Source organism: Panulirus ornatus, chromosome 33 (assembly GCF_036320965.1).
Source record: "Panulirus ornatus isolate Po-2019 chromosome 33, ASM3632096v1, whole genome shotgun sequence".
Classification (NCBI taxonomy): Eukaryota; Metazoa; Arthropoda; class Malacostraca; order Decapoda; family Palinuridae; genus Panulirus; species Panulirus ornatus.
Window position 1 is genome coordinate 17,187,805 of NC_092256.1, and position 27,638 is coordinate 17,215,442.

Genomic DNA, 27,638 nt, shown 5'->3' on the forward strand with positions numbered 1-27,638 from the left:
TTCGTTTTTTCTACAAATGAGTGGGGTTTCTGAATCAATAAGATAACATCAGTGACATATCAAAAAAGACTGAATATTGAATTGTCTCTTTATACACTTAAAAGTGAAGATTATTGTATTTTTTAAAGGATTTTTATCATAAGTACCACAATTCCGGTTGTGTGTAATCTTTTCAGGTAATCTTACAAATCCATTCTAATCCATTTTATGCTGATCAGTGTAAAGTAGATTCTATATAAATTCGTTCATGAATCTATCTATAATCTGGTTATACGCCTCGACATATGACAACTGTTCGCTGACTCATCTAGTCGCCAGAAGTGTGCTGGTTTGACAACTGGTAAAACGTATTATTGTTGTTTTGAGAGAGAGCGAGTACTAAGCATTTTTCTACAAATTGATACAATCAAAAGAGGTTTTGCCAAACAAAGATTAAATCTCATTAGATACCTCAAATATTTTTGTATTTACCATATACTGTTCACTAAATATTTTCCCAAAATTTGATTTGATATATTTTTAGCCCTACTACAATGGTACTTCATTTTTTGACGATTATGCAACGCCTCCTAGTATATCATATGTAACTTAAAGTATTGCTATGAATACAAAAATTTTGCTTTATTCTAATTTTCTCATACCATCTCTGTCACATAAACATTTGATGAGAAAACATGTATGAAAAATTTATAAAGATGTTCCCATTGTTTACTGTCGACCTTCAGATCGACAACATATTTTCTGACCAACGTTTGTCTTATGATTACTAACCCCCAGAATGGGCAAGGTAATATGTGTTATTCCGAATTTCAGTACATCGAAGAATTCTTATCGGTGGAATTAACACGAGTATATATAAAGATAATAGGAAATTAGGGTATAAGTAAATTGAAGGTGAACGTTGATGTTGGTAGAATAGTGTTTGGAGTGTAATTACTTATTCGTAAAGAAGGAAGAGGCAGTTTTACATATGTATGTTATTAGTTAACAGCATCTAATTACATAGTTGTACCTTAAGGGTTACGAGAGGTACACTTTTGTATGTGATTTTGTGGACTGTTTTGGATAATTGTCTAGAACTTTTCTGCATTTGTATTTGCTCTGATTAGTGACTGAATGTGTTCTGCATTGCTAATGTATTGTTAAGTAAATACAATAACGGTTGCTGAATATGATTTGGAGCTCTATATAGAACGAAAGTAAGGTAATAAGGGTTTCTTGTTTTAGGGAAAGTCTATGGTTGATTGATGTAAAAGTAGGTAATGCACTTGTAAAATAACAATGAAACAAATAAAAACTTAGCCTAGTAATGATAATGATAATATTTACATTACATTTGTCTTCCGCTGGGGATTAAATGGCTGTTAGGTATGTCGTCTGATTGTTGACATCCAGGACCATGTTGGTGGTGCATTTTCATAAACATGACTGGTATATTACAAGATTACTGAACATGAAGATAATGTAATGACTAGTTGAGATTTCAATAGGTTCTGATGTCTTCAAGTGTATTACCTGCTTTTAATTTGATCAGTCCCTCAGTGCCCCTGACATGCTATAAGTCCTTTACGTCGGATTCTTCAGCACAAAATATTAGATAGATTGGTTCCCTGCAGAAATTTTTGTAATTGCAACAAGCTACAGAATACATAGATTTAAAACTTAAGTAATAATTTTCCAAAACTAGTTATGTTACGGAACTGAAAAAACTTCATTGTCTAATCATTATTACATTTTAAAAGCGCAGCTGATTTTGCATATAAATCAAAATCTTTCAGGGTAATTACTTACCAAAGTAGTAAATCAATTTGGGTCTGTGACAGTCATAGGTTTGAACATTGATTCATTTATTTTTGCAGTGGTAGTATAGTGCATATAAAGTAGAATTACCAGTTTAGCAATGCATGAAAACTAGCTCTTAATGTTGAGTGATTTTAATCTGCTACATAGCATATAGAGTAAAAGCTCTAGAGCATTATTTGGAGCATTATATTTGTCTGTGGCATTAATTATGGCTTCAGTGGTGAGTGTTGTGAATGCCACAGATGATTTGAGGTTTTTGTAAAAAGGTGAAATACTTTCAGTTTCAACGGAGCATATGAAAACCGTCTCAAGTTACTAATAGTTATAAGAAGAATAGGCCAACATGAATGCGCTATACTGCAGGGGCCATGTGGATTGGCTGCTTTGGTGGATGTTTGGCAGTGGCAAAAATGGCTGCTCAGTCTGTTTACATATGGAATGATGCTAAACAATCAGTGTGTCTAGTATAATTTGACTTGAAAATTTGAATTTATATTTTGAAAATTTGTGAGGTTTTCTTAGGTTCTGTTTTTTTAGGTGTTTCACTAACATCTGCATTAATTAACCATACATTTTTGCTGTTTTACAATACCCATGCCACTATCTATCTATCTATCTATCTATCAATCTCTCTAATGCCCATTCCCTCTTTGAACTCCCTCAAGGGGTGGCCATGGCAAAATAGTCTCCATAATTGGTGAACTCCAGTGCTGTTTCTTAGTCTTTAGTGCCTCACCCTTAACAAGCCACAGATAGAGGGAATCTCTAGCATAGTTTTCCAAGCTCTTACCTAATGCTCCTACAAATTGCTTTTACCAAATGTGTACTTAGTGTTCCTGCCTAAAGCTCCAGCTTTTACTTAATTCTCCTGCCCACTGTTCCTGCCCACTACTACTTAATGTTTCTACCTAATGCCCCTGCTTAATGTTCCTATCAACTGTTTCTATCTATTGCTCATACCATTTTACTAAAAGGCAGAGCTTGCACGTAACAATCATCACAGGAAAATTCAAGTTATTAAGGCTGAGTTGTGTGAGTTGATTGTTGTCAAGTTTTACTGGTGACAAGGAGAGATTGTATGTTTATGGCCAGAATGCTAATAGTCCACATGTGAATGAGGCAGAAAGAAAAGACAGCTACTTGGGTCAGAGGGGTATAATTTGGCAACCATCGAAGTGCTGGCTCTGTACACAGCCGTCACTAACCTTCCTGATACCAAGGCAGGTAGTACTGGTGATATACCCCCTTAGTTGGTGGCTGTCTATTAACTACTGCCTACTGTCGCCCTATACAATGTCATAGAATTGAATATATCTAATACTCCAGGTCATGCTTTGCAATTTATATTCTGCTCTCAGAACACTATACTACCTTTCCAAAACACATGTTAATTGCCCAATATCTGAACTACCATAATTTTGATATACGTATAGCTAAACCAGTAAATTAATGAACAGTATAAGAATGGTGAAGCTCTGAAGAATCCTAAAACTGTAGGTTATAAGTTAAATATACAAGGTAGCAGTAATGACAAGAGGTACCAACTCAAAGGTTGATGTGCTGTTCCATTGCTTAGATCAGTCCATCATTGAGGTAATCTCTAACTCGGACCCACTGAGTTGGATTGTCGGTCACCCAGGTTGTTTGAGGCTGTGACCTGTAAGTATGTATAACTGCAACAACCTGGCATGTTTGATACTCTTTGTAGATACTTGACCAAAGCTTTCTTATATATTTCAGCTGAACACTTCATATTGTTTTGATTGATGCTGGTGATATGTAGAACAGTCTTGGGCCCTGCATGATTACAGTGCTTGCCCTTGCTTTGCTGATTACAGCTTTATTTCATTATTGATATTCAAAGAATTACTCATGTTTATCAGTCTGTTAGAGAAGTATGCCCTCCAAGATTTTCTCCAAGGGGCACTTATGATACACCTCTCTCCATTGAATACTGGTTCATTAGGTTTTAGTAATTTCCAGCAGTACATATCCTTTACGGTGCCAGTGCAGGTTGCAGATCTTTGTGCAGCTTCTATCCCTGCAATTTTGTCTGCCCTTAAACTTGATATAAACCCAAAGTAATATTCTGTTCATTAGAGTACTGGTGCTTTGAAGAGTATAATCCCTGGTTTGTTGATACGTGCACCAGATGTATAATTGTTATTGTGTTAAAGGAGAGTTGTATTCGTTTACCTATGTCCCCAAATTCATGCAAATATTAAGAGATGTAATGTAATATACACTTTAAACAGGAATTTGGTGTGTCATATGAAAAATCTCATATTTGTTACACAGATATTGATTAATGCATGCACCGGCTGAGAGGAACAAGACTCACAGCATGGCATACTTAGTAGTCTGTGTGATTTGTTCATAGAAGATCGATTAAGAATGTATTTTAACAATATTCTTTAAACATATTCATTATTTCTAATTACTGAATTACTGATCTTTGAAATTTCATTAAGCAGATTATTAGGTGTATTGTAATAGAAGTAATACTGGTAGGAGCATTAGGTAGAAATAGTAAGTAGGAAGATTAGGTAGAAGTCTAAATCAGTAGGAACATGAGGTAGGAACCTCTGCAAACACTGCACTAGAGGCTAAGAAGCGGAACTGGAGTTCACAAGTTATGGAGACTCTCTTGCTTTAGCCACCCCATTGAGGGTGTTCCATTTGGGAACAGGTATCAGAGATGTAGGTAGATTCTCTATTGATCTTGAAACCAAAGATGATTGAAAGTTGTTTTCTCATGTTGGACTTAATTTCAACTTTCTTAATATTCCAAGAGTATGTATGTGGTTTATGATAAGTCTTTTTAATCATTATGGAAACATAGATATTCTGAAATTGTGTTTTTGGCACAACCACGCTTCTCTTCCAGAATAAGAAGGATAACCGAGTAGATGAGGTGGAGTCCTACAGTTACAGCAGCCGCACAAGTGATAGTTCTACCACAAGAAGCAGCAATAGTTCTGACTCCAGTGACAGTGAAAGCAGTAAGAACAGCAGTGAAAAGGACAAGAAAAAGAAGCAGGCAAAAAAGAAGAGTTCCAAGGTAAAGAAAGAAAAAAAAGCCAAGAGGAACACAAGTGATGGAAGTGAAGGGGAGCAAGCAGAACATGATGAGCGAGAGAAAAAGAAGAAGGCAAAGCATGCTAAACATAAAGTTGAGGCTGATGAAAGACATACAGATGACCATGAGATGAAGGAAGATGAAAAGAAGCACCGCAGTGGTAAGAAACACAAGCATCATCACCACAAGCATAAACATAAGCATCGACATCATCGACACCATCACAGTGAAGAACGACAGGAGAGAAGAAGAGGAGCATCACCAGATAGAAGTGAAATAAGGAAGGGAAGAGAGGATGAAGAGAGAAAATATAAAGACAGACTTGAAAATGAGAAATCAGACAGGGAAAGGAGAATGGACAGAGACAGGGACACTGAAAAAAAAGATAGAAGAGAGGAAAGGAAACAGAAAGAGCGGTTTGAAAGCAGGTTTGTTGAAATTTCACGTATACTTTGCTTTGTTCATCAAAGTGTTTTTAGTGAACTATTGAATAAATTGATTTCCTGATGCAACTTACTGGTTAATCATTAGCTACAGAGTCCATTGCAGATGACAGCAGACTAAAGCAGAATTGAAACTAAGATTTTTTTTTCATATAATGTTACCACTTAAAGAATGATGATAATTTGAGAATAAATGATTTAAGATCTATGTTAGTGAAATATTGACAACCCATTAGTTTTTTGCATATTTCCTACAATCCAGCAGGGAGACTGATGAAATTTTCTTAGTCATCAGTCTTAAATCATGCTTACATATATCTAGGAATGAAATCATACTGATAACATCCATACATATGTTATCTCACTTCTTGGTCTGTACATCCAACCTGTCTCTCGCATATACTCTCTTGGATATATCTTATACATCCATTCTCCCCAAATGCCCATATTATCTCGGTAGCCTTAGCAGCCATTCCCATCACTTTAATGTACGTTGCTTAATTATTCTGTCATACCTTCTAGCTCACGTCTATATTTTCACATCAGCTGCTTGATCTTTGTAAACTATTTGGTAATTCTTACATGCCATTTGTCAGTGATGTACAATGTTGTTGTTTGCATGTTTCATTTGTATCTGGAAATCTGTTTATTTTTCACATCAGTCCACTACATTTGTGTAGAAACTGTTAGTGTGGTTTCTGAGAAACTTACTGGTTGTAGTCTAGATCATAAGTTGCATATAATTAAGGCTGCTACACATCTCTTGGTGCTTGAAGAATTACATGGTACTAATATTACCCTTAGACATTATATCAGAGGTAAGTAAAAAGAAAAATCAAGAAGTTTGGGGGAGTTAAAGATCCTCCTCTTTTATCTTCAGGCAGATTAAAAGTAGGTGGGATGATGATGACACTCAGATTGATATCAACAAACGTATCAAAGTAGAACCTGATGATGAAGATACTGGCATAGAGCAAAGCAGTAGGAGACCAGATTTTGACCAAAGGCTTCGAAAAATTAAGAAAGAAAAAGGAAAAGACTGGCAGGATGATGACAGAGATTTTTCTGAAAATGGGCGGTAAGGAAAGCCTTATTGTTATTTCGTATGATGATTTGTATATAGGTAAATGCATTTTTTTTACTTTGGAGAGTGATTCACTAACAAAATAGTCTGTGAAGTATTTGTTTGTCATTTTTTTATCACGTCATATATTTTACATGCTTCTTAGATGGAAAATTATGATGGTTGGAAGTGCTTCATGAGTTGAAGCTGGTTTTATGTGGTAGGTGTACAGTAATTATCAGTTCTTCTTTCTCAGTACAATATAGTAGTCTGAAACAATTATAGTATTATGCTGTATGGAGAGAGTAGATCGAGATTTTAAAGGAAACATTGAATGTAGAAAAAAAGGCTTGTTTGAATGAATAGAATTGGAGGAATATAGAGAATAGAGGATTGTGTATGTGAAGCTTAAGAAAACTTAGTGGTTAGATGTAATGATAAAAGTGAAAAGTAACATATTTAAAAGAGAGGTAGAAGAATAAATGAATTTGGTACAAGATTTATATCATTCAAATGAATTTTTTCTGTATCAAATAATATTGTTTCATATTTCAGGTCAGGCTGGGGGGTTGCAAATAATGATGATTATGATATGAAGGAAGATGATTCAAAACCAGGAGAGGAGAAGCATAAGCCCAATATGGGACTCTCTGGAAAACTAACAGAAGATAGCAACACTTATAATGGTGTTGTCATTAAATATTCGCAACCACCGGAGGCTAGGAAACCTAAACGACGGTGGAGATGGTAAGAGCTTTATGATTTTTAAATGCTGTGTGCATGCATTAGTTTACTGCAGTAAAGCACATTGAAAATTTATGTCAGTTTGACATGTTGATGCTACTGGAGATGGTCCAACTCTTTCCAAGCTTCTCTTGCATGGTATACATCATGTCCATGTCACAGACATTTATGTTCCTTGTGAATGTATGTGTTGGTGGATAATAATTTTATTTAGCCTTTCTTTTCTCTATTTATCATTTTTTCATTTAACAATTCCTAACTGTCCTAACCTTTGGCTCGGATAACATTCTTCCTTCTCAATTTTATCCCATCTATATCTTGGATGAATAGGTGGAAGGTATTTTGAGAAGTTATATGTTGTAAAATTCTAACCAGTGCATGAATTAGGATATTTGGTTTTAATTTTTGTATAATGCAGATGAAACCATAGCCTTGTGTCCTGTTTTACAGGTACATTTTCAAAGGTGATGAAGATTTACCATTCCTCCCACTTCATCGTCAGAGTGCATATCTTATTGGCCGAGACCGTAAGGTGGCAGACATTCCTACAGACCACCCGTCCTGCTCTAAGCAACATGCCGTCCTACAATACCGACTTGTCTCTTACAATCGAGAGGATGGAACTAAAGGTAAAGCTTTTGTGTTAGGTGTAGTGTGCTTTGCTTAGATTTGTTTATTATGATTTATATCAGTTGAGAGGTGTATTGTGCTTAGTGGCATAAAAAGACAACCAGAGCCAAGTTGCCAACTCATTTAATGAACAGTAAATGCCATTTCCACATAAATGTTGTTGACTCCATTAAACTTATGAGAATATCCTTACATTAAGAAGAGACAAATGTGTGCTTTTAGCACTCCTTACATAAAACCTCTGATACTTATTTCTAGGTATTTTCTATCCAGAGTGATATTAGGATCATTTTGTGCTTCTCCTTCCAAAACACTTTACCAGTTCTGGGTAGGTAAAATTCTGGCATGAACTCTTACTTAAGGTTGACAAATTATCTTAAGTGGCTTAAAGATACCTTAATGCTGAACCTGAACCTCTCAAGGTACCGTCCTAGTCTAAATTTTATATTCACCCAATTAGAAGTGCTTCCTTCTCTTCCAATTGATCAGTTTTTGTAGTTTTATATGCTTCACTCTCCTATATGTTCATCATCTTTTGTAAACTCAAATTATTCACTGATCTTTCTGATAAGTGCTTGCACCCATTGGAGTAAATCACAAAATTTACATAACGCATATTAATCTACTTCCTCTGGTAGAAAATGTTTTGCTTACATGATCTTAGGTGGAACAATTAAAGAAGGCAGTTGCCTTATTTGGTGATGGTTTGACTTGGTGAGGCACCAGTGTCAAGTACACTCACAGCTAAAATCAGAATTACGACAGTATGAGAAGTGCAGAAAGAAAATAAAAAAGGGCTTTAGGAGAAATGGAGAAGGTATTAGAGTAGTGAAGGGAATGGGGAGAGGTATATTAGAATTAGAAAAGTGAACAAAAATTATGAAAGTTCTGTAGTGTATTTTTTACATGATCAAAGCATTTTTTCTGTCCTATAAATACCTCCTGTTTTGCAGCAGGAAGAGATGCAAGGGAAATTGATACATTATAAAGTAAGAATTTTTCTATTTAAAATGGAATTGAAAAAACCTAGACTTTCAGAAGTCTGCCTATGCTAGTAAACATCCGTTATTACTCTTAAGCTTGTTTGAGCTTTGCTGAATTTGGCATTGATGCCCATTTTAAGTTCTGTACATGTTTTGTATATGCTAGTAGTAAATTTTTATTTTTTCATTGTAAAGGTCGAACAGTGAAGCCATACATTCTGGATCTTGAATCTGCCAATGGGACGTACATCAACAACCGTAGGATTGAGCCTCGCCGATTTGTGGAGTTACTGGAGAAGGATGTTGTGAAATTTGGTTATAGCTCCAGAGAGTACATTCTTCTACATGAGGGGTCCAAGGGAGAAGAAGAAGATGCTCCAGATACAGGTGTAGAGCAAGACCTCAGTCCTGTCTCCCTCCTCAGGAGCTAGTAAAATGGGCCTAACAAAAATTTATGTATAGTTAATTTCTTTATTATGATTTGATGTGTAAATACTGGAAGTGTTTATTCACTGATAAAATCTTTTGGTATTGCCTACCATTTCTGTCACATTTTCATGAAATAATGCTGGAAACACTCTTTGTCCTGAAACTTAATAAATGGGAATTATAGAATTTAGAATTTGTTTCCTAAGTTCTTCATAGGCTGAAGAAGTAACAGCAGTTACTGGCATACACAAACACTAGCATTGCACTGGAATCTCTTAATCAGGATCTTCTTTGTGGTAAACATCATAGTTTATGATAAATTTGGTTCACTGCTCATGTTTTATCTACATACATCATACCTGTCTCTGATGCTCGTTTCCTCTAGGAATTCCCATTAGGAGTTGGCCACAGCAAAAGATTCTCCACTTGACACTGTCCTTACATTCCTCCCTTGCACAATCATGTTTGTAGTTGATATTATAAGAAAGGTGCATATACCAGCTGAAGCATTAAATTTTTCTATTGTTTACGTACCTAGCAATGGGTTATATAGATTTGATACCATACTAATAGTTGACTGCTTTGTCAAATATGAACAGGGAAATCACACACAGACATGCATGTTATTTTTTCTATAGAGATTTTGTGAAGGACATATCCAGCATGATATATAATAACCTTGAATATTTTCTTCTTTATACAAAATATACAGTAAATTTATATCCTCGTGTTACTTGCTGAATCACGCATATCAGATATGATCAAGTCCCTCCTCTCCGTCCTTCCTATATATATATATGTATATTACAATTTGGAAGACTGATAAAGGACATGATATGTACAACATGTTTGATGTCTTGAATAGTCTTCCCTGCAGAAACATGGCATTTCCACTTATGCATACATCTTTTTAATCTTTCGTACTTGTTCAATGTTTCCCACAGAAAACAGACGAAGGTGTCATTCTCTCACATTCATTCTCTAGCTGTCATGTATAATGCATAAATATCTCATAAACATTTACCGACACATTCTTCAGAACTACGATTCTATAATTTTTGTACTCTGACTCATATATATCTCATATAGAACTGTACCTTTATGTCGATCAAAACTTTGGTCACCCTTTGCCTCTTATTTCCTTGGTAAATTATTGATAGATATATAGAGATATATTTATATAGATTTATCAATTTTTTACTCATGAATACACCAGTCTCTTTCTGAAAGGGTCGTGGTGTTACTCAGGACCCTTTTTCCAGGGCTTCTTCAACTCCAAGGCTTCTCAATACTTAGTATTAGGGCAAGATGGACTCCTTTGAAGCAAGTTCTTTGAGAAGACTGTATTCTCTTTCGTTAACTGACAATGATGCAGCCTTGTCAGATGTAAGCTTGAGTAGATGGAGTCCATTAACACCCACATAGTTTTTTCTTTCACACATGTTTGCCATTTCCTACTTTAGTGAGGTAGCACAAGGAACATATGACTGTCCAGCAACCCACTTTTGCCCCTCCTGTTTTTTTTTTCTTTCTAAATGTAGGGAAAATGTAGGGAGTATTCTTTCGGCTCTATTACCCAGGATATGTGCTTGATTAAGCCCAGAACACATTTTATGAGGATCCTGCTGTTTTAAGGTTGCACTCCATGCAGGAACAAAGAAGTGTTTACTCCTTTGGAGTGAGAAAGTTCATGAGGAGGCTGTATTACTATTCATTTGTCGATGATGATGTAGCCTCATCAAAACTGACTTCTTTGGCTTTACATCATGTAATTAGAACATTGGCACACAAAAAATAGAATGTCTACATCCCCACAGGAATCTTCTATCAACTTCTTAACCTGTGTGCTGCACCTCTTCATGGGTCATACATATGTTGAGAAACTTATTGTAAGTCTTATCTGCTCCTGATGCTTTCTCATTTCATCTTGCGCAAAGCTTTCATTATCTTTTCTTTCACCATTACTCTCTTTTAATGCCAAATTTTCTCTTAACACATATGGAAGGGGAGGTCCCTGTAGTGTGGTAAGAAAAGAAGAGGGTGGATATGTTGGAAAGGAATGCCTTAGGATGACATGTGGCATGAGGCAGGTTGATTGTGTATGGAATGACAGTGTAAGAGAAATTTGATAGAAAGTGCAGTCTGATTGAGAAGGCCATATAGAATGAGTGTCTGAGAAATTTGATGGTAAGTGCAGTCTGATTGAGAAGGCTGATCAGGAGTGGTTCAGGCATATGGAGAGGATGAATGGAGAAAAATTAACAAAGAGAATCTACACTTCACGAGTGGGGGGAGCAAGGTGAAGAGCGAGGAGATGGAAATGTGGATTGAAGAAGGCTTTAGGTATTGGGGCCTGAATATTTAGGTAGATAGAGGATGTGCATTAGACTGAATGAGCTGGATTTATGTGGTCTATGGTGGGGAGCAGGCAGCATACTGCCAAATGGCTGAATCTGGCCATTTAAAGTGTCAAGGTGAATCGTGGTGTAGTCTGTAAGCTTGGCTGCAGATGGTAGACTTTGATTTTGGTACATTTTCCAAGACATCTAAAGACTGGACATGGACAAATGAGGTCATTGTTCATTTGGTCCTAACACTCCCTTTCTAAAGCAGGAAAGGCATTTAACTATGAAAGAAATTTATGTATCTATGTAAGTGTTTCTTATTATTGTTTCCTGTATGGCACACATTATTTTATCTGGTGCGGAAGTTTTGAATATGATTAATTACTGAACAATTCATTGGCCCTTTATAGAATGACAGGGTGGCTTTTGCAGAATTTGTAAGTCACACTCTGTACACTTGATCGTTTCCTCCAACAAAGAACCCCTCTCTTGGATGGACTCTTTTACATGGACTGAAAGCCAGACATTAAACATGCATACACCTCACTTATGTATAGCTCTTTCATAACTGCAAAGGCACCTTCAGAAAATATGAAGTCAGTAGTCAAAATGATTGCATATGCACACACATATATACTGAAACTGATATACCCTGTACTATACAGCATATTTTTATATACATTTAAGCCCTTTGAAAATGAAGAATACCAAGGATAAATCAGATTGGCTGGACCATCACCAATTTTTCAGGTAAGAAAATGAAAATACCTTGGATTATTTAGGATGATAGCTGGTAGGTCAGTAAGCTCTCAGTCTAAAGCAGTGCTGGAGGGAAAGTATAGGGGGCGTGTAATAAAATGTTCCTAGACAGCCTCACAGCCTTAGTGAAGTAAGTGGTTACTTGAGAGGAACACTGTTATCTTTCTGTGTGCTTAACATCTGAGTGGGCAAGCCAAGTTTACTTTATTCATTTGCTTTGTGTATATATTTAATGCCATATCTACTTGATTGTTAATTTTTTATCCATCTAATACTTAGCAACATATTTTTCTGTTGTTTGATATCAGATGATGAATTGACATAAATTCCAATTGAAGATTCCAGCAGCACTGTTGTTTGGCACAGCACCTAGGGTTTTAGTTACATCTACAATGTAAGTGGTAATGGTTGTAAATTCTTGTAGGTTGAATTTAAAGCTCATGTTTATACTTGAGTACAATTTATTTGGAATTAAGTATTTTTTTTAAGAGGGTGTAAGTTGGCAATTGATTTTACTTGTTGGATAGGTACATTGCAGTGTTGGAGTCTAAAGCTGATGGTATGATGTCCAAAATCAATTGCATCAGCATTGTAGATAATCAGAATATGATTATTTTTTCATGTAACTACTTGAAACATTAGAAATTACCTAGGCATAAGGTTGAAAGTTTATTACTAGAACTTTATCCTTGACTGATTTTATAGGGAATTCATATTGCCCAACCCTTTAATGTGATGTTCATCTCTTTACATTGAACATATACAGTGAATTATAAAGTTATCATAAACATTAAAATTGTTTAACCAGGCTTTAAGAGTAAGATTAGAAATTGCTTCTGATTTGAGAGGATATTGTGAATGAGGTTATATGATTTCAAAATCCTACTAAATATTTCTCTGAATTGGATTATATAGGTCACTGGGTATAAAAACTGGAATGCTTTGTATAAGTAGAATTATTTTCAAACCCAGTAAACAAGGTTATGATATTGGATCATGTCTTATTTTATATATTGGGGAACCTGATTCACAGTATTCTGATATTGGAAAATGTATTCTGATTAAGATATGGTTCTACAGAATGTGATTAGAATGATTTTGATATTAAGGAAACTAAAACTAATTGGTATCAGGATTATGGGATATTATTATAGAAGTAACATTACCCTGTTATTCTATGACAAGTAAAGATAGAAGTGGTAAATCATGATTTTGACCATTTAAACTGGGGGTATTGGAATTTTACAGTATATTAAGGCTTGAAACACAAATCTTAGATATTTAAAACTGCAAAGTATGATGATGAATTTAGGCAGTGCAGTGTATAAAGACAAAAAGATTAAAACATAAGAGTCTGTCCATGCTCATTGTGATTTTGAGTACACCAAATATCTCCATGTTTGTTACAGTATAAGCAGAGAACTAGTAGAAGCTTGAAAAAGATTCCACATTTTGCTAGCTTATAGGAATGAAAAGGTGCCCCCTAACCCTAACAAATGATCACCTCTGTGGCTTCTTCTAGTGTGAACATAGTCTTTGAACGATAGATTTCTAAAAATGTATTGTGCAACAATGGCCTTTCACATGATAAGTTTGACAGTGATGGTACTTCATTTTCTCTGAGAAAGATTCAAGGCTTTTTGAGGGAAAACACTGAGATGTTTTGTCTTGAATTATGTCCACATTGCAATAAGATTAAGAAAGTTACCATACTACATATGGAGCAAAGATCAAGATATTTTTAAAGATTTCAAGTTACTTGTATTACAACTTATGGAAATTAGTGGCAGAATTGGATTTTCAGTACTATAATGAAGCAAGGTGCTGTGGACATACTGAAAATGCACACTAATTGATTTTCTTTTAAAGCATTTGTAGTTGCCTGTGACCATTATCTTTGATGTCTTAAATCTAAAATGACAAGCATCAGATGTTTTTAAATCATAACTAAAAATTTCACTGGAATAGCTGAATAAGAGTATTGGATGTGCATCATATAATAGATATTAAGTAACAAGTTATAACATTACACTTTAGGATATATAAAGGATAGAATGAATATTAGTCACGTGTTGAGGAAGTTCTAAAGATGTGTTACCCAGGAATGGTGAAAAACAAATTTTTCAAGGGACATTATGTTGGCCAGTTAGGGAGGGAGATATAATGATTGACAGGTGGCTGAAGTTGGTTGTTTCAGATGCACCAAAAGAATCTGCTAATTCATTTGGTCTTTTGGATCTTTGTGTGAAATGATGCAGTAATCATCAACTTTCTTATGAAGCTATCTGCCTTTCAGTCATATTTGGTAAATAAATTTAGCTTTATCTTACACTATATATCCATATATTTCGTGTGAAATAGTACTTGCACAAACACTGTTTAGCTCCACCAGGTGGAATTAGGCCCTACATATAAAATTATACTTCCATGGTAAAGAAAAAGTACAAAGATTATTGTCTAGTCACATATGCCAGTAGGGTGCAGGATCACATGCAAGCAATTGTTCTCCAGTCAATGATGATGTGGAGTTACAGTGTGTATTCCAGCTAATTTTCATGCCTAGAGAAATCTGATTTTCATGCAATAATGTTAAAGTAGATGAATATCAAGTAATCTGGATTAGCATTGTTCTCTTATTTTATACTGTATTTACAAAAAAGAGCAAGTATAGATTTTCACTCATTTTTCTTGACTTAACAAGGTGACAGTACGATTTACAAACATACATAGATTACTTGCATTTGCTGTCAGTGCTTTACTCCATCACATTCACAGAAACTGCATAAGTAAACACTAGCAGTAAACATATAGCACTGAGAGCTGATGTCGTTATGTTCTCTATTTCAATAAATATTTTTTCCTTATATTGCGGATTGTATTAATAACTGTATCCTTATTGTTAAAGTCTAATGAATTCTCAGGACTAATTCTGAAGATATGAAGATTAGAAGGTGTCCACTGCCTTTGGAGAAGCAATAATTGAATATCTCATTTATTATTATCATTGTATAACTGAGGGATCCTTTTCATTGGGTTCCTGCAGTTTTGAAGCTGTATACCATACTAGAGTATTGAAATGATGGACTCCTTTTGGACTGGGAAGATAACAAAATTGTACTACTTTCTGTCTGTTCATGATGATACGACCTTGCAGAGAGTGATTTCTAGCCTGGTGTGTAATCATGTGTAGGCAGAATCTGGTAACACCTTTTGTTGTAAGTGATTAGTCACAACAATGCCCTTTTATCTAACCTTGGCCTAATGAGCTAAATCTTTTGATTGGTATAAAGAGCATAAAAGTTTGCATATACTTCATCTCGGTTCAAGTTACATGTACCTCAAACTTTTGGTTATCTCAGTGTCATCCAGTCTCTACCCTAACCCTGTCTCAAAAATTTTTTCATTGATGGTATTTACTGGTAAACAGTCTCTCTCTCTCTTTATCTGTCTATGACTCAAATGATATAAGCAGGGCAACAAAGCTTAAGAGAAATTAAGCTCCATGGGTTATATGAAATCCCAGCTGCCTTTCCGAGAAAATGTAACCTTTAGTGATGTAGAATTACAAGTTTTGTGGAACAACACTTTTGGTGTAACTAGAGCTGCAATAGTCCTTTGGAAAACAAATATTTATTTATTTATTTTGCTTTGTCGCTGTCTCCTGCGTTAGTGAGGTAGCGCAAGGAAACAGATGAAAGAATGGCCTAACCCCCCCACATACACATGTATATACATACACGTCCCCACACGCAAATATACATACCCATACATCTCAACGTATATATATATATATATATATATATATATATATATATATATATATATATATATATATATATATCCCTGGGGATAGGGGAGAAAGAATACTTCCCACGTATTCCCTGCGTGTCGTAGAAGGCGACTAAAAGGGGAGGGAGCGGGGGGCTGGAAATCCTCCCCTCTTGTTTTTTTTTAATTTTCCAAAAGAAGGAAGAAGGGGGCCAGGTGAGGATATTCCCTCAGAGGCCCAGTCCTCTGTTCTTAACGCTACCTTGCTAATGCGGGAAATGGCGAATAGTTTGAAAAAAAAAAAAAAAAAAATATATATATATATATATATATATATATATATATATATATATATATATATATACACACACACAGACATATACATATACACACATGTACATAATTCATACTGTCTGCCTTTATTCATTCCCATCGCCACCCTGCCACACAAGAAATAACAACCCCCTCCCCCTCATGTGTGCAAGGTAGTGCTAGAAAAGACAACAAAGGCCCCATTCGTTCACACTCAGTCTCTAGCTGTCATGTAATAATGCACCGAAACCACAGCTCCCTTTCCCCACGAATGGGACCTTTGTTGTCTTTTCCTAGCACTACCTCGCACACATGAGGAGGGAGGGGGTTGTTATTCCATGTGTGGCGAGGTGGCGATGGGAATGAATAAAGGCAGACAGTATGAATTATGTGCATGTGTATATATGTATATGTCTGTGTTTGTATATATATGTGTACACTGAGATGTATAGGTATGTATATTTGTGTGTGTGGACGTGTATGTATATACATGTGTATATGGGTGGGTTGGGCCATTCTTTCGTCTATTTCCTTGCGCTACCTCGCTAACGTGGGAGACAGCGACAGCAAAAAAATATATATATATTTTGAGCAATCAGGGCCCGAACATACAGGAGGGTGAAAGGCGCGCAAGGAATAAAGTGAATTGGAACGATGTGGTATACCATACCAGGGTCGACGTGCTGTCAATGGATTGGACCAGGGCATGTGAAGCGTCTGGGGCAAACCATGGAAAGGTCTGTGGGGCCTGGATGTGGAAAGGGAGCTGTGGTTTCGGTGCATTATTATATGACAGCTAGAGACTGAGTGTGAACGAATGTGGCCTTTGTTGTTTTTTTTTTCCCTAGCACTACCTCGCACACATGAGGGGGAGGGGGTTGTTATTTCATGTGTGGCGGGGTGGCGATGGGAATGAATAAAGGCAGACTATGAATTATGTACATGTACATGTGTATACATGTATATGTCTGTGTGTGTATATATATATATGTATACGTTGAGATGTATAGGTATGTATATGTGCGTGTGTGGACGTGTATGTATATATGTGTATGTGGGTGGGTTGGGCCATTTCTTTCGTCTGTTTCCTTGCGCTACCTCGCTAACGCGGGAGACAGCGACAAAGCAAAAGCAAAGCAAATAAAACATATATATATATATATATATATATATATATATATATATATATATATATATATATACACACACACACACACACATATATATGCGTGTGCGGGCGTTTATGTATATAAATGCGTATGTGGGTGGGTTAGGCCATTCTTTCGTATGTTTCCTTGCGCTACCTCGTTAACGCGGGAGACAGCGACTAAGTATAATATATATATATGTGTGTGTGAACTCAACAATAAAAATGGAGACAGCTTTATAACAATTTAACTTCTGTCCAAAGCATCAAAAGACTTTCCAGAAACAAGCAAAGAAATATTTAAAAGAATCCTGGCTAAGTAGATAAAAACATTTCCAGATGAATCCAAGATTGACATTTATGTAATCTTCATAGTGGTAGAAAAGAACAGTATCGTTCATGAATCAAGCAAATTATGCTGTGAATAATACTCATTACCCCAACCTAATGGCAAAATTTTATTGAAATCGTAGGTAGGTTCGTCTCTCTCTCTCTCTCTCTCTCTCTCTCTCTCTCTCTCTCTCTCTATATATATATATATATATATATATATATATATGTATATGTATATATATATGTATGTATATATATATATATATATATATATATATATATATATATATATATATATATATATATATTATATATATATATATATATATATATATATATATATATATATATATATATATATATATATATATATATTTCACGTAGTTTTCTCACGGAAGAATATCACAGCAGTTTACTGGCTTTTGTATAGAAAACACAAATAAGTAACCAAAAAATACACACGCATACACACACACACACACACACACACACACGTACAATTTTTCATGATGTTAAAGGTTATGCTGAATATAATGCTTTTAGGAGAAAATATCAGAAATCTTATTCTGTCCACGTTATCCCAGTAATGTGACTAGGGTAAGCAATACAATGCAACGGAACTTGCCCGCCCACCACATGTTAAAGTATATAGAACCAAAGGTACTAGGGACGCAGGAGAGACGATGTTGCTAAAATGAAAGGTTTACAGACAACTATACGTTCATAGTTAAATGTATATATATGTTGCACATATGTAAATAATGATAAGCGAGTTTGTCAAAGTGTTTCGGTCTACTCTCGGCACTATTAACTTCTCTCTGGCTGACGTTTAAAGAAAACATGTCGCTGAATTTGAAACGCCCAAGGAAACGGTATGGAGAAAATATGCCTCAGTTCAGAGAAGATGATGCAATTACATATATCATTAATCAGTTAGAGGTAGGTTCAGCATGGCTGACAGTTTTCACGTATATATCAAGCGGGTGTATTAAATACTGTATTAAATATTGCTAAAGTAAGGTAGACAATGTTAGTGCAGTCAGTACAGTCATGTATGTTACTTTATTACACGGGATATATATCAAGTCATTATCATATCTCGGTAGTATATTTATATGGTAGTAGGGTCTACTATATTCAGAGAGTCATGCAAACAGTTGCGGCAGAGGACTTTCAAGACTGCATAATAACGTACCCTAAAGCTTCAAAACATCACACTAAGCTGCTTACAAATCATTATTTTTGAATTGAATAAGTAAAACAGACACAAAACATATTCAGATGTGGATAAATTACTCTTAATGTTGAATGCTGTCATGATAGCACAATAAAGCTGTAACTTGAATCCTGACATGGCAGGTACATACATATTGGCTTGTAATTTTTGAAGATATATGAAGTAATTTTTATATTACATAAGCTTCATTTGCTTTGTAATAATCAACATAACTGTCGTCAGAGATAGACAGGATTTACCATTACAGAGAAAGTACAGTAAATTAATCATTCTTAGAATTACCAGGAGTAAGTGTGTGCTCCCAATAGGAGTTATATCTTATTTGTATTTTACAGATTCTTGAATATAAGGGTTTAGAGACTCTGGAGCGAAGCTGGGTTCGTTCAGTGTTAGTAACTCCAGGTAGCCCGAGGAAAAACCTCATGATGTGGGTTCTGAGTTATCTGTGTCCAACAGAGGCAGCTGATTTACCAACAGTACCAGAGCACACACATACACAGAGTAAGAAGTTATCTATATATTGTTCAGGCTAGATTTTCTCTTAACTTCCCTAATGATGATACAAGATATTTTGCATTATATAATACAGCCCAGAGAAGTAAACACACAAATCAAGGCGCTCTCATTAATATAACGAATATATGTATACCTCAGTCAGGTTACCAATTTATCAGACAACCCCAAAGGAAGGAGGAACAGATGTATATAAGATTTCATTCTCCTCTTCCATATTTGTTCCCTCATTCTGTCTTTTGACAGTATATTCGGTATTTTCCGATGCTCTTACAAAACTAGTTTCGTGCTGTCTTCTCTATTTGCTTAAGTTCTTGTATTTGATTCTATGATTAATGTTATCTGAAAGACTGTAAGCAGTAGTTGAAAATTAAAAGCTACTGGCATCTACCTGAATGGTATATTTGATTCACCTTTGCATTTTCTTCAGGAATAATGCAGAGCTTGTCATGTATGGGCATCTGTCAGCCAGGGGATTCTGAGGTCATTGAGGTAAGCAAGAGGACTTCATTAGTATTCTGATCCATGAATATTGTAATATTATTTGTGTGTATAATGATGATATCAAAGCAAAGATTTAATGTTTAGCCTTCATTTCAATACATCAGTATATTTCTTTACATATCTTCTAAATTACTGTCATAGTATTTCCCCTAAGCTTTCGTCACACATATGAATTACAGCTTTTAATGAAAGTTATGCAAGTGTCTTTATAAGCAGATTAACAGCTGGTAATTGCTATCTGTTTGCTTTTCGTTTAAAGATCTTTTAGATGCTAAAAAATGCTAAACTGAATTGTCCCTTGGGTCAAACAGACTGTTTACTAGCAAGGAAAATGTCTTCCATTATAATTATACTCATTTTTTATACAGTACTTTTAAACAGCTGTTCCTGTGATTATGACAGTTTTCTGTTCTAGAATATCCTTTGAATAGATATTTCAAATATTCCTTTAACTAGAATTATACTTTCTGTCATAATCAAATAACTGAGGATTATAAACTTTTCTGAAGTTATATCAGTATAACTAGGATTATGCTTTCTGTCCTAAAGTAATTGATAACTGAGGATTAACTTTTTTGAAGTTACTATGTATAACTAGGATTATGCTTTCTTTCTTTGAAATATCACTTTTCGAAGAGATATTCTTCTTGTGAGTTATTCTTTCTTCACTAAAATAATCTTTGCGTAAATAATCCAGGGTACAGCACCACCAGCACTCCAACTGAAGTTTTGGTGCATGTGCTTAGATAGCATATGGCGCTTACTTCAGTTCTTACCCTTGACCTCTCAGCAGCAAGCTGAATCAAACACTGCAGACATGCTTCTAGACCGCCTGGCTCATTCACCATATCTACAGCCAACACTAAAGGTTAGCACACAACTTAATTTGGTGTGCTGTTGCTGTATTCAATTTGAAATCCTTACAGTTTACTTTTAACTTTTTTCTGTAACATTTGAATATATCAAAGTGGATTTTCTTTTTCTTGTCTGTAACGCAGCTGTCAATAATTGCACATCTTTCTCATGCATTTCATGAAGCATTTTTTTTTTTATTCCAAAATTTTGTCATGATAAGAACTAATGACTATGCTTGATATTCTGTCATTCATATCAATTATTTTAGGCCCAGAAAAGTTAATCATTATGTTTCTTATGAAAAGTTTGATCAACTTCAAAAATGTGGAAGGAAGTTGCTTATCAGTCTATTCCTTTTGCCAGCCGAGCCTTTTTTGTTGCCATTTACATGATTCTTGTACAAGATAGGTATGAATATTAATCACCTCAATCTTATGGAGGACTAGGATATCATTTAATGGTAGAAAAGGATAGTTAGATAGATACGCAAATTCTTATTTCCACATTACTTGTATCTACAAAAATTTTTGTCATTTATTTTGCTCTGCCGTTAAAAGTTAACCTTGAATATAACAAGCATTTCCCATATATTTAGGAAGGAGGAGTGAGCATAATACCAGGAGACCTAAGGGAAAAGTATCGAGCATGGTGCAAACATGGAGGCCACATTTCTTATCCTGATCTGCTGTTGGAAAGGAAAGACCAGGTCAATAGTCAGCTAGAAAAATATAATGCTATGGAAGAGGTTTGTTTTTACTACCCCTTAGTAAATGCATCTATTTATTTGTTTTAATAAAAGAGGAAAGGAAATCTATTATTTGTGCCTTTCTTATTGACTGGTATCACTGCTCTAACAGCCTGGAGTTATTAATTGCATATGATGCACCTTAAATGTATATTCACTCAGAACTAAAACTTTATTGATATCAGAAGATTAGGATAGCAGTTCTCTGAAAAGATATATTACAATATTTTTCTGAACTAATTTCATGAGGTAGGTGCCCAAAAATGATGAGAATCTATCTGATAAAAATTGGAAACTTAATATATTTGTTGGTGGGCTGTTATGTATATGAAGTGTAAATCATACTTTGTCATGTTTATCATCACACTGGCAGTGATATAGTGGGGAAGTTAGAAACAGAGGTATGAAAAATGTTTTTTTTTGGAAAATAAAGGAAGTTATGTGATTTCTGAACCAGTATGCATGATTTATTAGTGAATACTTCAAGTGATGATATTGTAATTCTTATAATAGGGTACACAGAGACTTCTGTTTTCTGAAGACTTTGCATATGCAACTCAGCTTTCAAAGTAAGATATTGCTTTTGCATTTTAGTGAGATGGTGTATATTGGGTACTGACTCATTAGTTTTGATGCAAGAATTGCAAGCAGTGGTGTAAAACTTAAGGACTGTGATCAAAGATAAGATACTGAGATAAGTGCAGACTAACTTTACATATAGTTCAAAGTTTCCTTGTGACATGAGTAACTGTCATGCTACATTATTCTTCATTTATAGTATTGAAGGAGATAATGAGAAGATATGAAAGGGTAAAGTTTAAAATGTATGCATCCTTATTGCAGAAAAAATGTAAACACATTTGTGACAAGGGTTACTTGAAGGTGATTGTTAAGCAAACTCTGTAGTTAGAATGTAAAAAATTTTGTAAAATGATATTGGTTTACTGGAGTACACAAGGTTCAGGATAACATTAAGCATTGTCACTTATGTCCGTAGTATTGATGAATAATATTTTGCAATGGTGGTTGAGCAGTTGGTATTTTTCCAAGGCTTTATTTTCATTTTGTAGAGTACCTTCTTTTAACATACATCTTGTGGTGAGTTGTGTGAATTTTTAATCTGCCTTTATTAAGAAATTTACTGTGTAATGGTCTCAGGTTTGAAAATTTGTTGGAAATACTATTCTAACCTCGTAATACTCAATCTGTTCATGGCTTATGTTTTGAATATTGTAATGATATACTTTCTATAAGGATTTTGCTGCTACTCAACTGAATGCTTTTCAACATTTCAGCGGTGGAAAGTAAGGTTGTCTGAAGAAGAACATCATCAATTACAAGCAGATGTTTGTCAAGGTTTATCAGGCCTTAGTAAACAACTAGATCTCTTTCAAGGGGTATATACAGCATACATAGCTCCTTGGACAACGTCCACAAAGCAGTTAGAGCTTCCAAACACAGGGCCACTAGTTCATGAAAGCAACTCAAAGCTAGCTACAATAACTGAGGTAAATCTAATAATTTGTCATTGTTACTACTGTTGATAAATGATTTAGGTGTCTACAGCAAACTAAAGATGAGATAAGTTCAAAGTGGTACCAGTAATAAAGGGAAAATTTTACTTGTAAACTACCTTTTGGTTATAAACAAAGAATTAGGTATAGAGTACAGAGTGATATGAAGAGAGTAAAAAGAATGATGAAAGAACTCTTTTGTGATTAGAGCATATTGTAGTAGTTAGATCCTAGAAATAAGTTAAAACAGCATAATTTGAAAGAAAGTTTGCATGATATAAAGAGGAAAGGCAATTGATATTGTACTATAAAGGATATTTGATATTAGAATTTCAGTGTTATATGAATTGGTACAGTACCTGAAAAAAAAAAAGGGTTCTGTTCAGGTTCTGAGTAAAGAGAAATGAGAGTACACCTGCATTTTTAATGGGTAGCATTGATATTGATGGATTGTGTTGACCACTAGGAGATACACAGTCTTAAGAAAGATCTTACTTGTAAAGAGTAATCCTGAGGCTGAATAATGATATACACTGGGGAGAAGGCATGTAAGTACATGAAAAAAGAAAACATTTAATCAACCTTATCCTGGTAAAGCAGTGAAATGTTTTAATTATAAGAATCTTAGGGGACTCAGGTTGTAGAAATGTAAAACGAGTGTGAGTTTGGCACGGGACTGAATATATGTAGTGACAGCACCACTGTAAAGGAAAAAGAGCAAAGAATTATGTAAAACACTTAAGTACTAAGTTAACAATGAAATACAGGGTAATCAGTGCAGGGTGATGGAGAGATTGTACTTCATCAGACTACACCACAGATAACTAACAAAAAATCTTTTAACAGATAATAAAATCAATGAAGGAAGCATCAAAGAGATGTGAAGATCTAGCAGAACATGAGAAGTCACTCGCACGTCATACCAATCACCCTTCTGCCATCACATCAACTCTACATTCCATCCTTAGCAAATCCACACCCGCTAAGCCACAGCATTAAGATATTGTAGTATATTTTGTGGTGAGAATAAGATGCATACTTCAATGATATGTAACAGCAAAACATCATTTGATAATGTAGCATTGGTAGAGTATAAAAAAATCCTTAATCCTGAGGATGATGCAAGATTGGATTTTAGATCTTTAAGGATTTAAGGGTCTTGTATTTCATGATCCACAGATTGTGGTCCGAGTATATTTGAACCTTAACAAAATGTTTTTTAATACTTAATGAATGTTCTAAATTTCCCTAAAGCTTTTACTATAAGAATGCCATATGCAATTAATGCAAGTGTTTTGGAATTGAACTCAGCTGGAGAATAACAAAAAAGATAATTCCTAGAGCATGATGCTATTCATGAAAACAGATTGAACATATTTGTAGATGGGTCAAAATGTAATGAAACTATGTTTTACTGTAATAAATAAAGAATAATTTTGTACAGCAGAACTTCCTAAAGTATATTCCATTATTTCTGCAAAAATAAATGATACTCATATTGCACCTAGATTAGTTAAGCAATCTTCAAAAAGAAATATATGATCTACTCTGGTTCTTAGAAAGCACACCAAGCTATATCATGCTATTCTCCAGTGTTTGAAGAGTCCAATATTGGATTGTAAGGATCACATAAAAGGATAAGGAATTTTTTTGGTGTCTAGGATATAATGGTAATCAGGTAGCAGATGTCTCATTGCTTTAAGAGCATCAGATACTTTACAACCATATAATTAGACTAAAGTGAAACCTTGACTTTTGCCAATTTTATTCCTATGTAGTTTCAAACCATAATAAAAATTCTATCAGTTGATATAATTATCAATCAGTGTGGCATTTTTCACTGAACTGGTCATTAAAAGAAACTGTAATAACTTGGAAATATATTACTTCATTATAGCGTATCTATACATCTGTCTATCTCTAATGCCCATTCCCCTCGGGAACTCCCTCAAGACACTGGCCATGGCAAAAGGGTCTCCATAACTGGTGAACTCTAGTGCCTCTTAGTCTAACATGCCTTGCCCTTGGCAGGCCACTGGCTGAGGGCAACCATAGCACAGTGTTTTCAGAGGCTCCTACCTAATGTTCCTACCAACTACTTCTACCTGATGCTCCCATCAAATATTCCTACCTATTACTTTTATCTATTACTCCTAACACTGTCAAAAAGCATCGCTAACACATGGTGCTTTCCACAGGAAAATCTAGGGTAGTGAAGAATGAGCTATGTGAGTTAATTGTTATCAGGTGTTATGTGTGACAAGACTGTATGTTTGTGGATAGAATGCCAGCAGTCCACATGTGGGTGAAGCAGAAAGAAAAAAGTTACTTTGGTCAGAGGAGTGCATCTTGACAACAACTGTAGTACTGGCTTACTAAGCTGCTGTCACTAACCCTCCTGATACCCAGCTGGGTAGTACCAGTAATGTGCTCTCCTTGTTGGTGGCTGCCTACCATGTGCTACCTACATAGGGTGTGCCAAGATTAAGGTACTTTATTAACAGGTGTTGATAAGTCTTTATAGATATAGCTTTTTGCTAATCTGTTGCACTGTATTGTGATTTTTATTACCAAGGTGTTGCAATTATGATCTTTTTTTAAATAGTCTTACCCAAGGAGTACTGCAATACTTTAGGTACTAGTTTGTCTTTAAACCAGTTTTTTCATGTGTTGGTGTGGCAGTACATAGAGAATTTATAGTGAATGCCAGGTAAAGGTGTAGGTTGTAAGGCTGTGCTGTTTATCAGATGCTTGATTTTCTTAAATAAATGAATTGCACACCCATCATTTTTGTTTTGTTTTCCTTTGTTAATTAGACATTAAGTATTTAACAAATGGATCTGATGAATATAGATTTATTTGCTTGAAACATGATACATGATTAAGTGAACTTATAAAGGACAAAACGACATAAGTACCTAATCAGAACAAACCACTCATAAAGGTGTGCAGCTGTGAAGGAATAGTCATGACAAACAGCATGAGTAATTTAGAGAAGAAAATGCCTTGCATTAAGGCTGACTGCTTAAAAATGGGAGAGGAGCCACTGGATAAGATAAAAGGTACAGATATGAAAGATAACCAGCAAAATGTTATCAGGTCTATGCAGCATGAGTTGCAGGGCAACTGACTGGTCATATTATGTATGGAAAAGGAATATACTGAATCTGGGATGTAAGGATAAAAGAGGTCTTGGAGGCATTACACTCCCTCATTCCATATCTTTTTCACATCATTTGCTTGTTTTCAGTTTTTCATCTTTCCTCACATGTGCTCCTACTTGTTCTCTTGTGCTCCTCTCGCTATTCATCTACTTTTTATCTTCAATTTTCCATGAAGTTTACCGATACTTTCTCACCCCATTTTTCCTTTTGTTTTGGCCCCTGCACCTTCTTGACCTACCATGTAAACTTGTGTATGCACTTTTGTTTTAGAAACCAGGTATTCCCAGTCACCAATCCTTTTCAGCACATAACAAGCTATCTACATACATTTATGATTTACGCCGGGTATTCCATAACCCCTTATACCTTCAACTGCCACATCAACCACTCTTGCATTCAAATTTCCCATCACTAAACTTCGATTGCTGAAGCATTTATTAAGGTCCTTCCAAAAAAGTCCTCTGACTTATTCGCTTATTCACTATCAGGTATAGAAGCACCAACAATCATACATCTTTTGTAATCTTTCCTTCTCGCCCACATTGCTTTGGAACCCTCTTACATTCCTTTAACGTATTCCCGTAACTCTTCCTTCATCAGAAACATTAATCCTTTCTTTGCACTCACCTTCATACCTCAGACTTTGCCCGTTGCTCATTCCCAAACCATTCTTACCTCTTCCATCTAAGCCTAGTATCACTCAGATCCAGAACATCCAGGTTCTTCTCTGAACATATTACCTATCTCATATGAGTTCTGGATGTCATTCATCCCTACGAATAGATGTAACTTGAATTGAAGACAGTGAACACTTACCCCTTTATTGTCCTGCTCTTACAAAAGAAACCACAACATCACAACATTTCTTGACCTGGGTTCCCGTCATGTAGACGTGGTCAGCTTCCTATGCACTGCAAGAGCTCCGTAAAAGGGGTTCCTGGGGTAAGAACATAAAGAATATATATAAATATATACCTATACATATACATAGAGAGAGGGAGAGATTGTATTTTCTTATATCCAGTAAGGGCTAAACCTCTTTTAAACTTACTTTTCATTGCTTAAACATATTCTATGTTTAAGGTTCTGTTTAGCTGTGATATGGGAAGAGGATTATTAAGAGATGCTCTAGCAAACGAGATCTTGTTGAGGAGAGACACGGTGGCAGGTGTATGTGTGAGTAGCGGAGAGAACGACCCGAGGCTTCGAACCTGATGACGTCGCTGTCTCGACTGCCGACGATATCCCTGACAGCTGACTCACCACAT

At 35.3% G+C, this 27,638-nt stretch overlaps 2 protein-coding genes and 1 long non-coding RNA gene across 3 annotated transcripts; 2 read left to right on the plus strand and 1 right to left on the minus strand.

Annotated features, from left to right (window-relative positions):
* Window positions 1-684: 684 nt before the first annotated feature.
* On the plus strand, window positions 685-9,360 carry LOC139759501 (uncharacterized). The gene is made up of 6 exons (XM_071681696.1): window positions 685-787; window positions 4,691-5,310; window positions 6,206-6,403; window positions 6,944-7,135; window positions 7,583-7,761; window positions 8,941-9,360. The coding sequence occupies exons 1-6, from the start codon at window positions 779-781 to the stop codon at window positions 9,174-9,176; spliced, it is 1,434 nt and encodes a 477-aa protein (XP_071537797.1). The 5' UTR covers window positions 685-778; the 3' UTR covers window positions 9,177-9,360.
* A 9,156-nt stretch (window positions 9,361-18,516) lies between these two features.
* Window positions 18,517-25,990, plus strand: LOC139759502 (uncharacterized). Its single transcript, XM_071681697.1, has 7 exons — window positions 18,517-18,777; window positions 19,411-19,576; window positions 20,019-20,080; window positions 20,790-20,960; window positions 21,543-21,692; window positions 22,988-23,200; window positions 24,053-25,990. Exons 1-7 carry the CDS (start codon window positions 18,679-18,681, stop codon window positions 24,203-24,205), a joined length of 1,014 nt encoding a protein of 337 aa, XP_071537798.1. The 5' UTR covers window positions 18,517-18,678; the 3' UTR covers window positions 24,206-25,990.
* Window positions 23,615-27,638, minus strand: LOC139759503 (uncharacterized). Its single transcript, XR_011715075.1, has 3 exons — window positions 27,422-27,638; window positions 27,187-27,307; window positions 23,615-23,907 (listed from the first exon to the last, which is right to left on the minus strand). It is a non-coding gene; the product is annotated as an uncharacterized lncRNA (long non-coding RNA).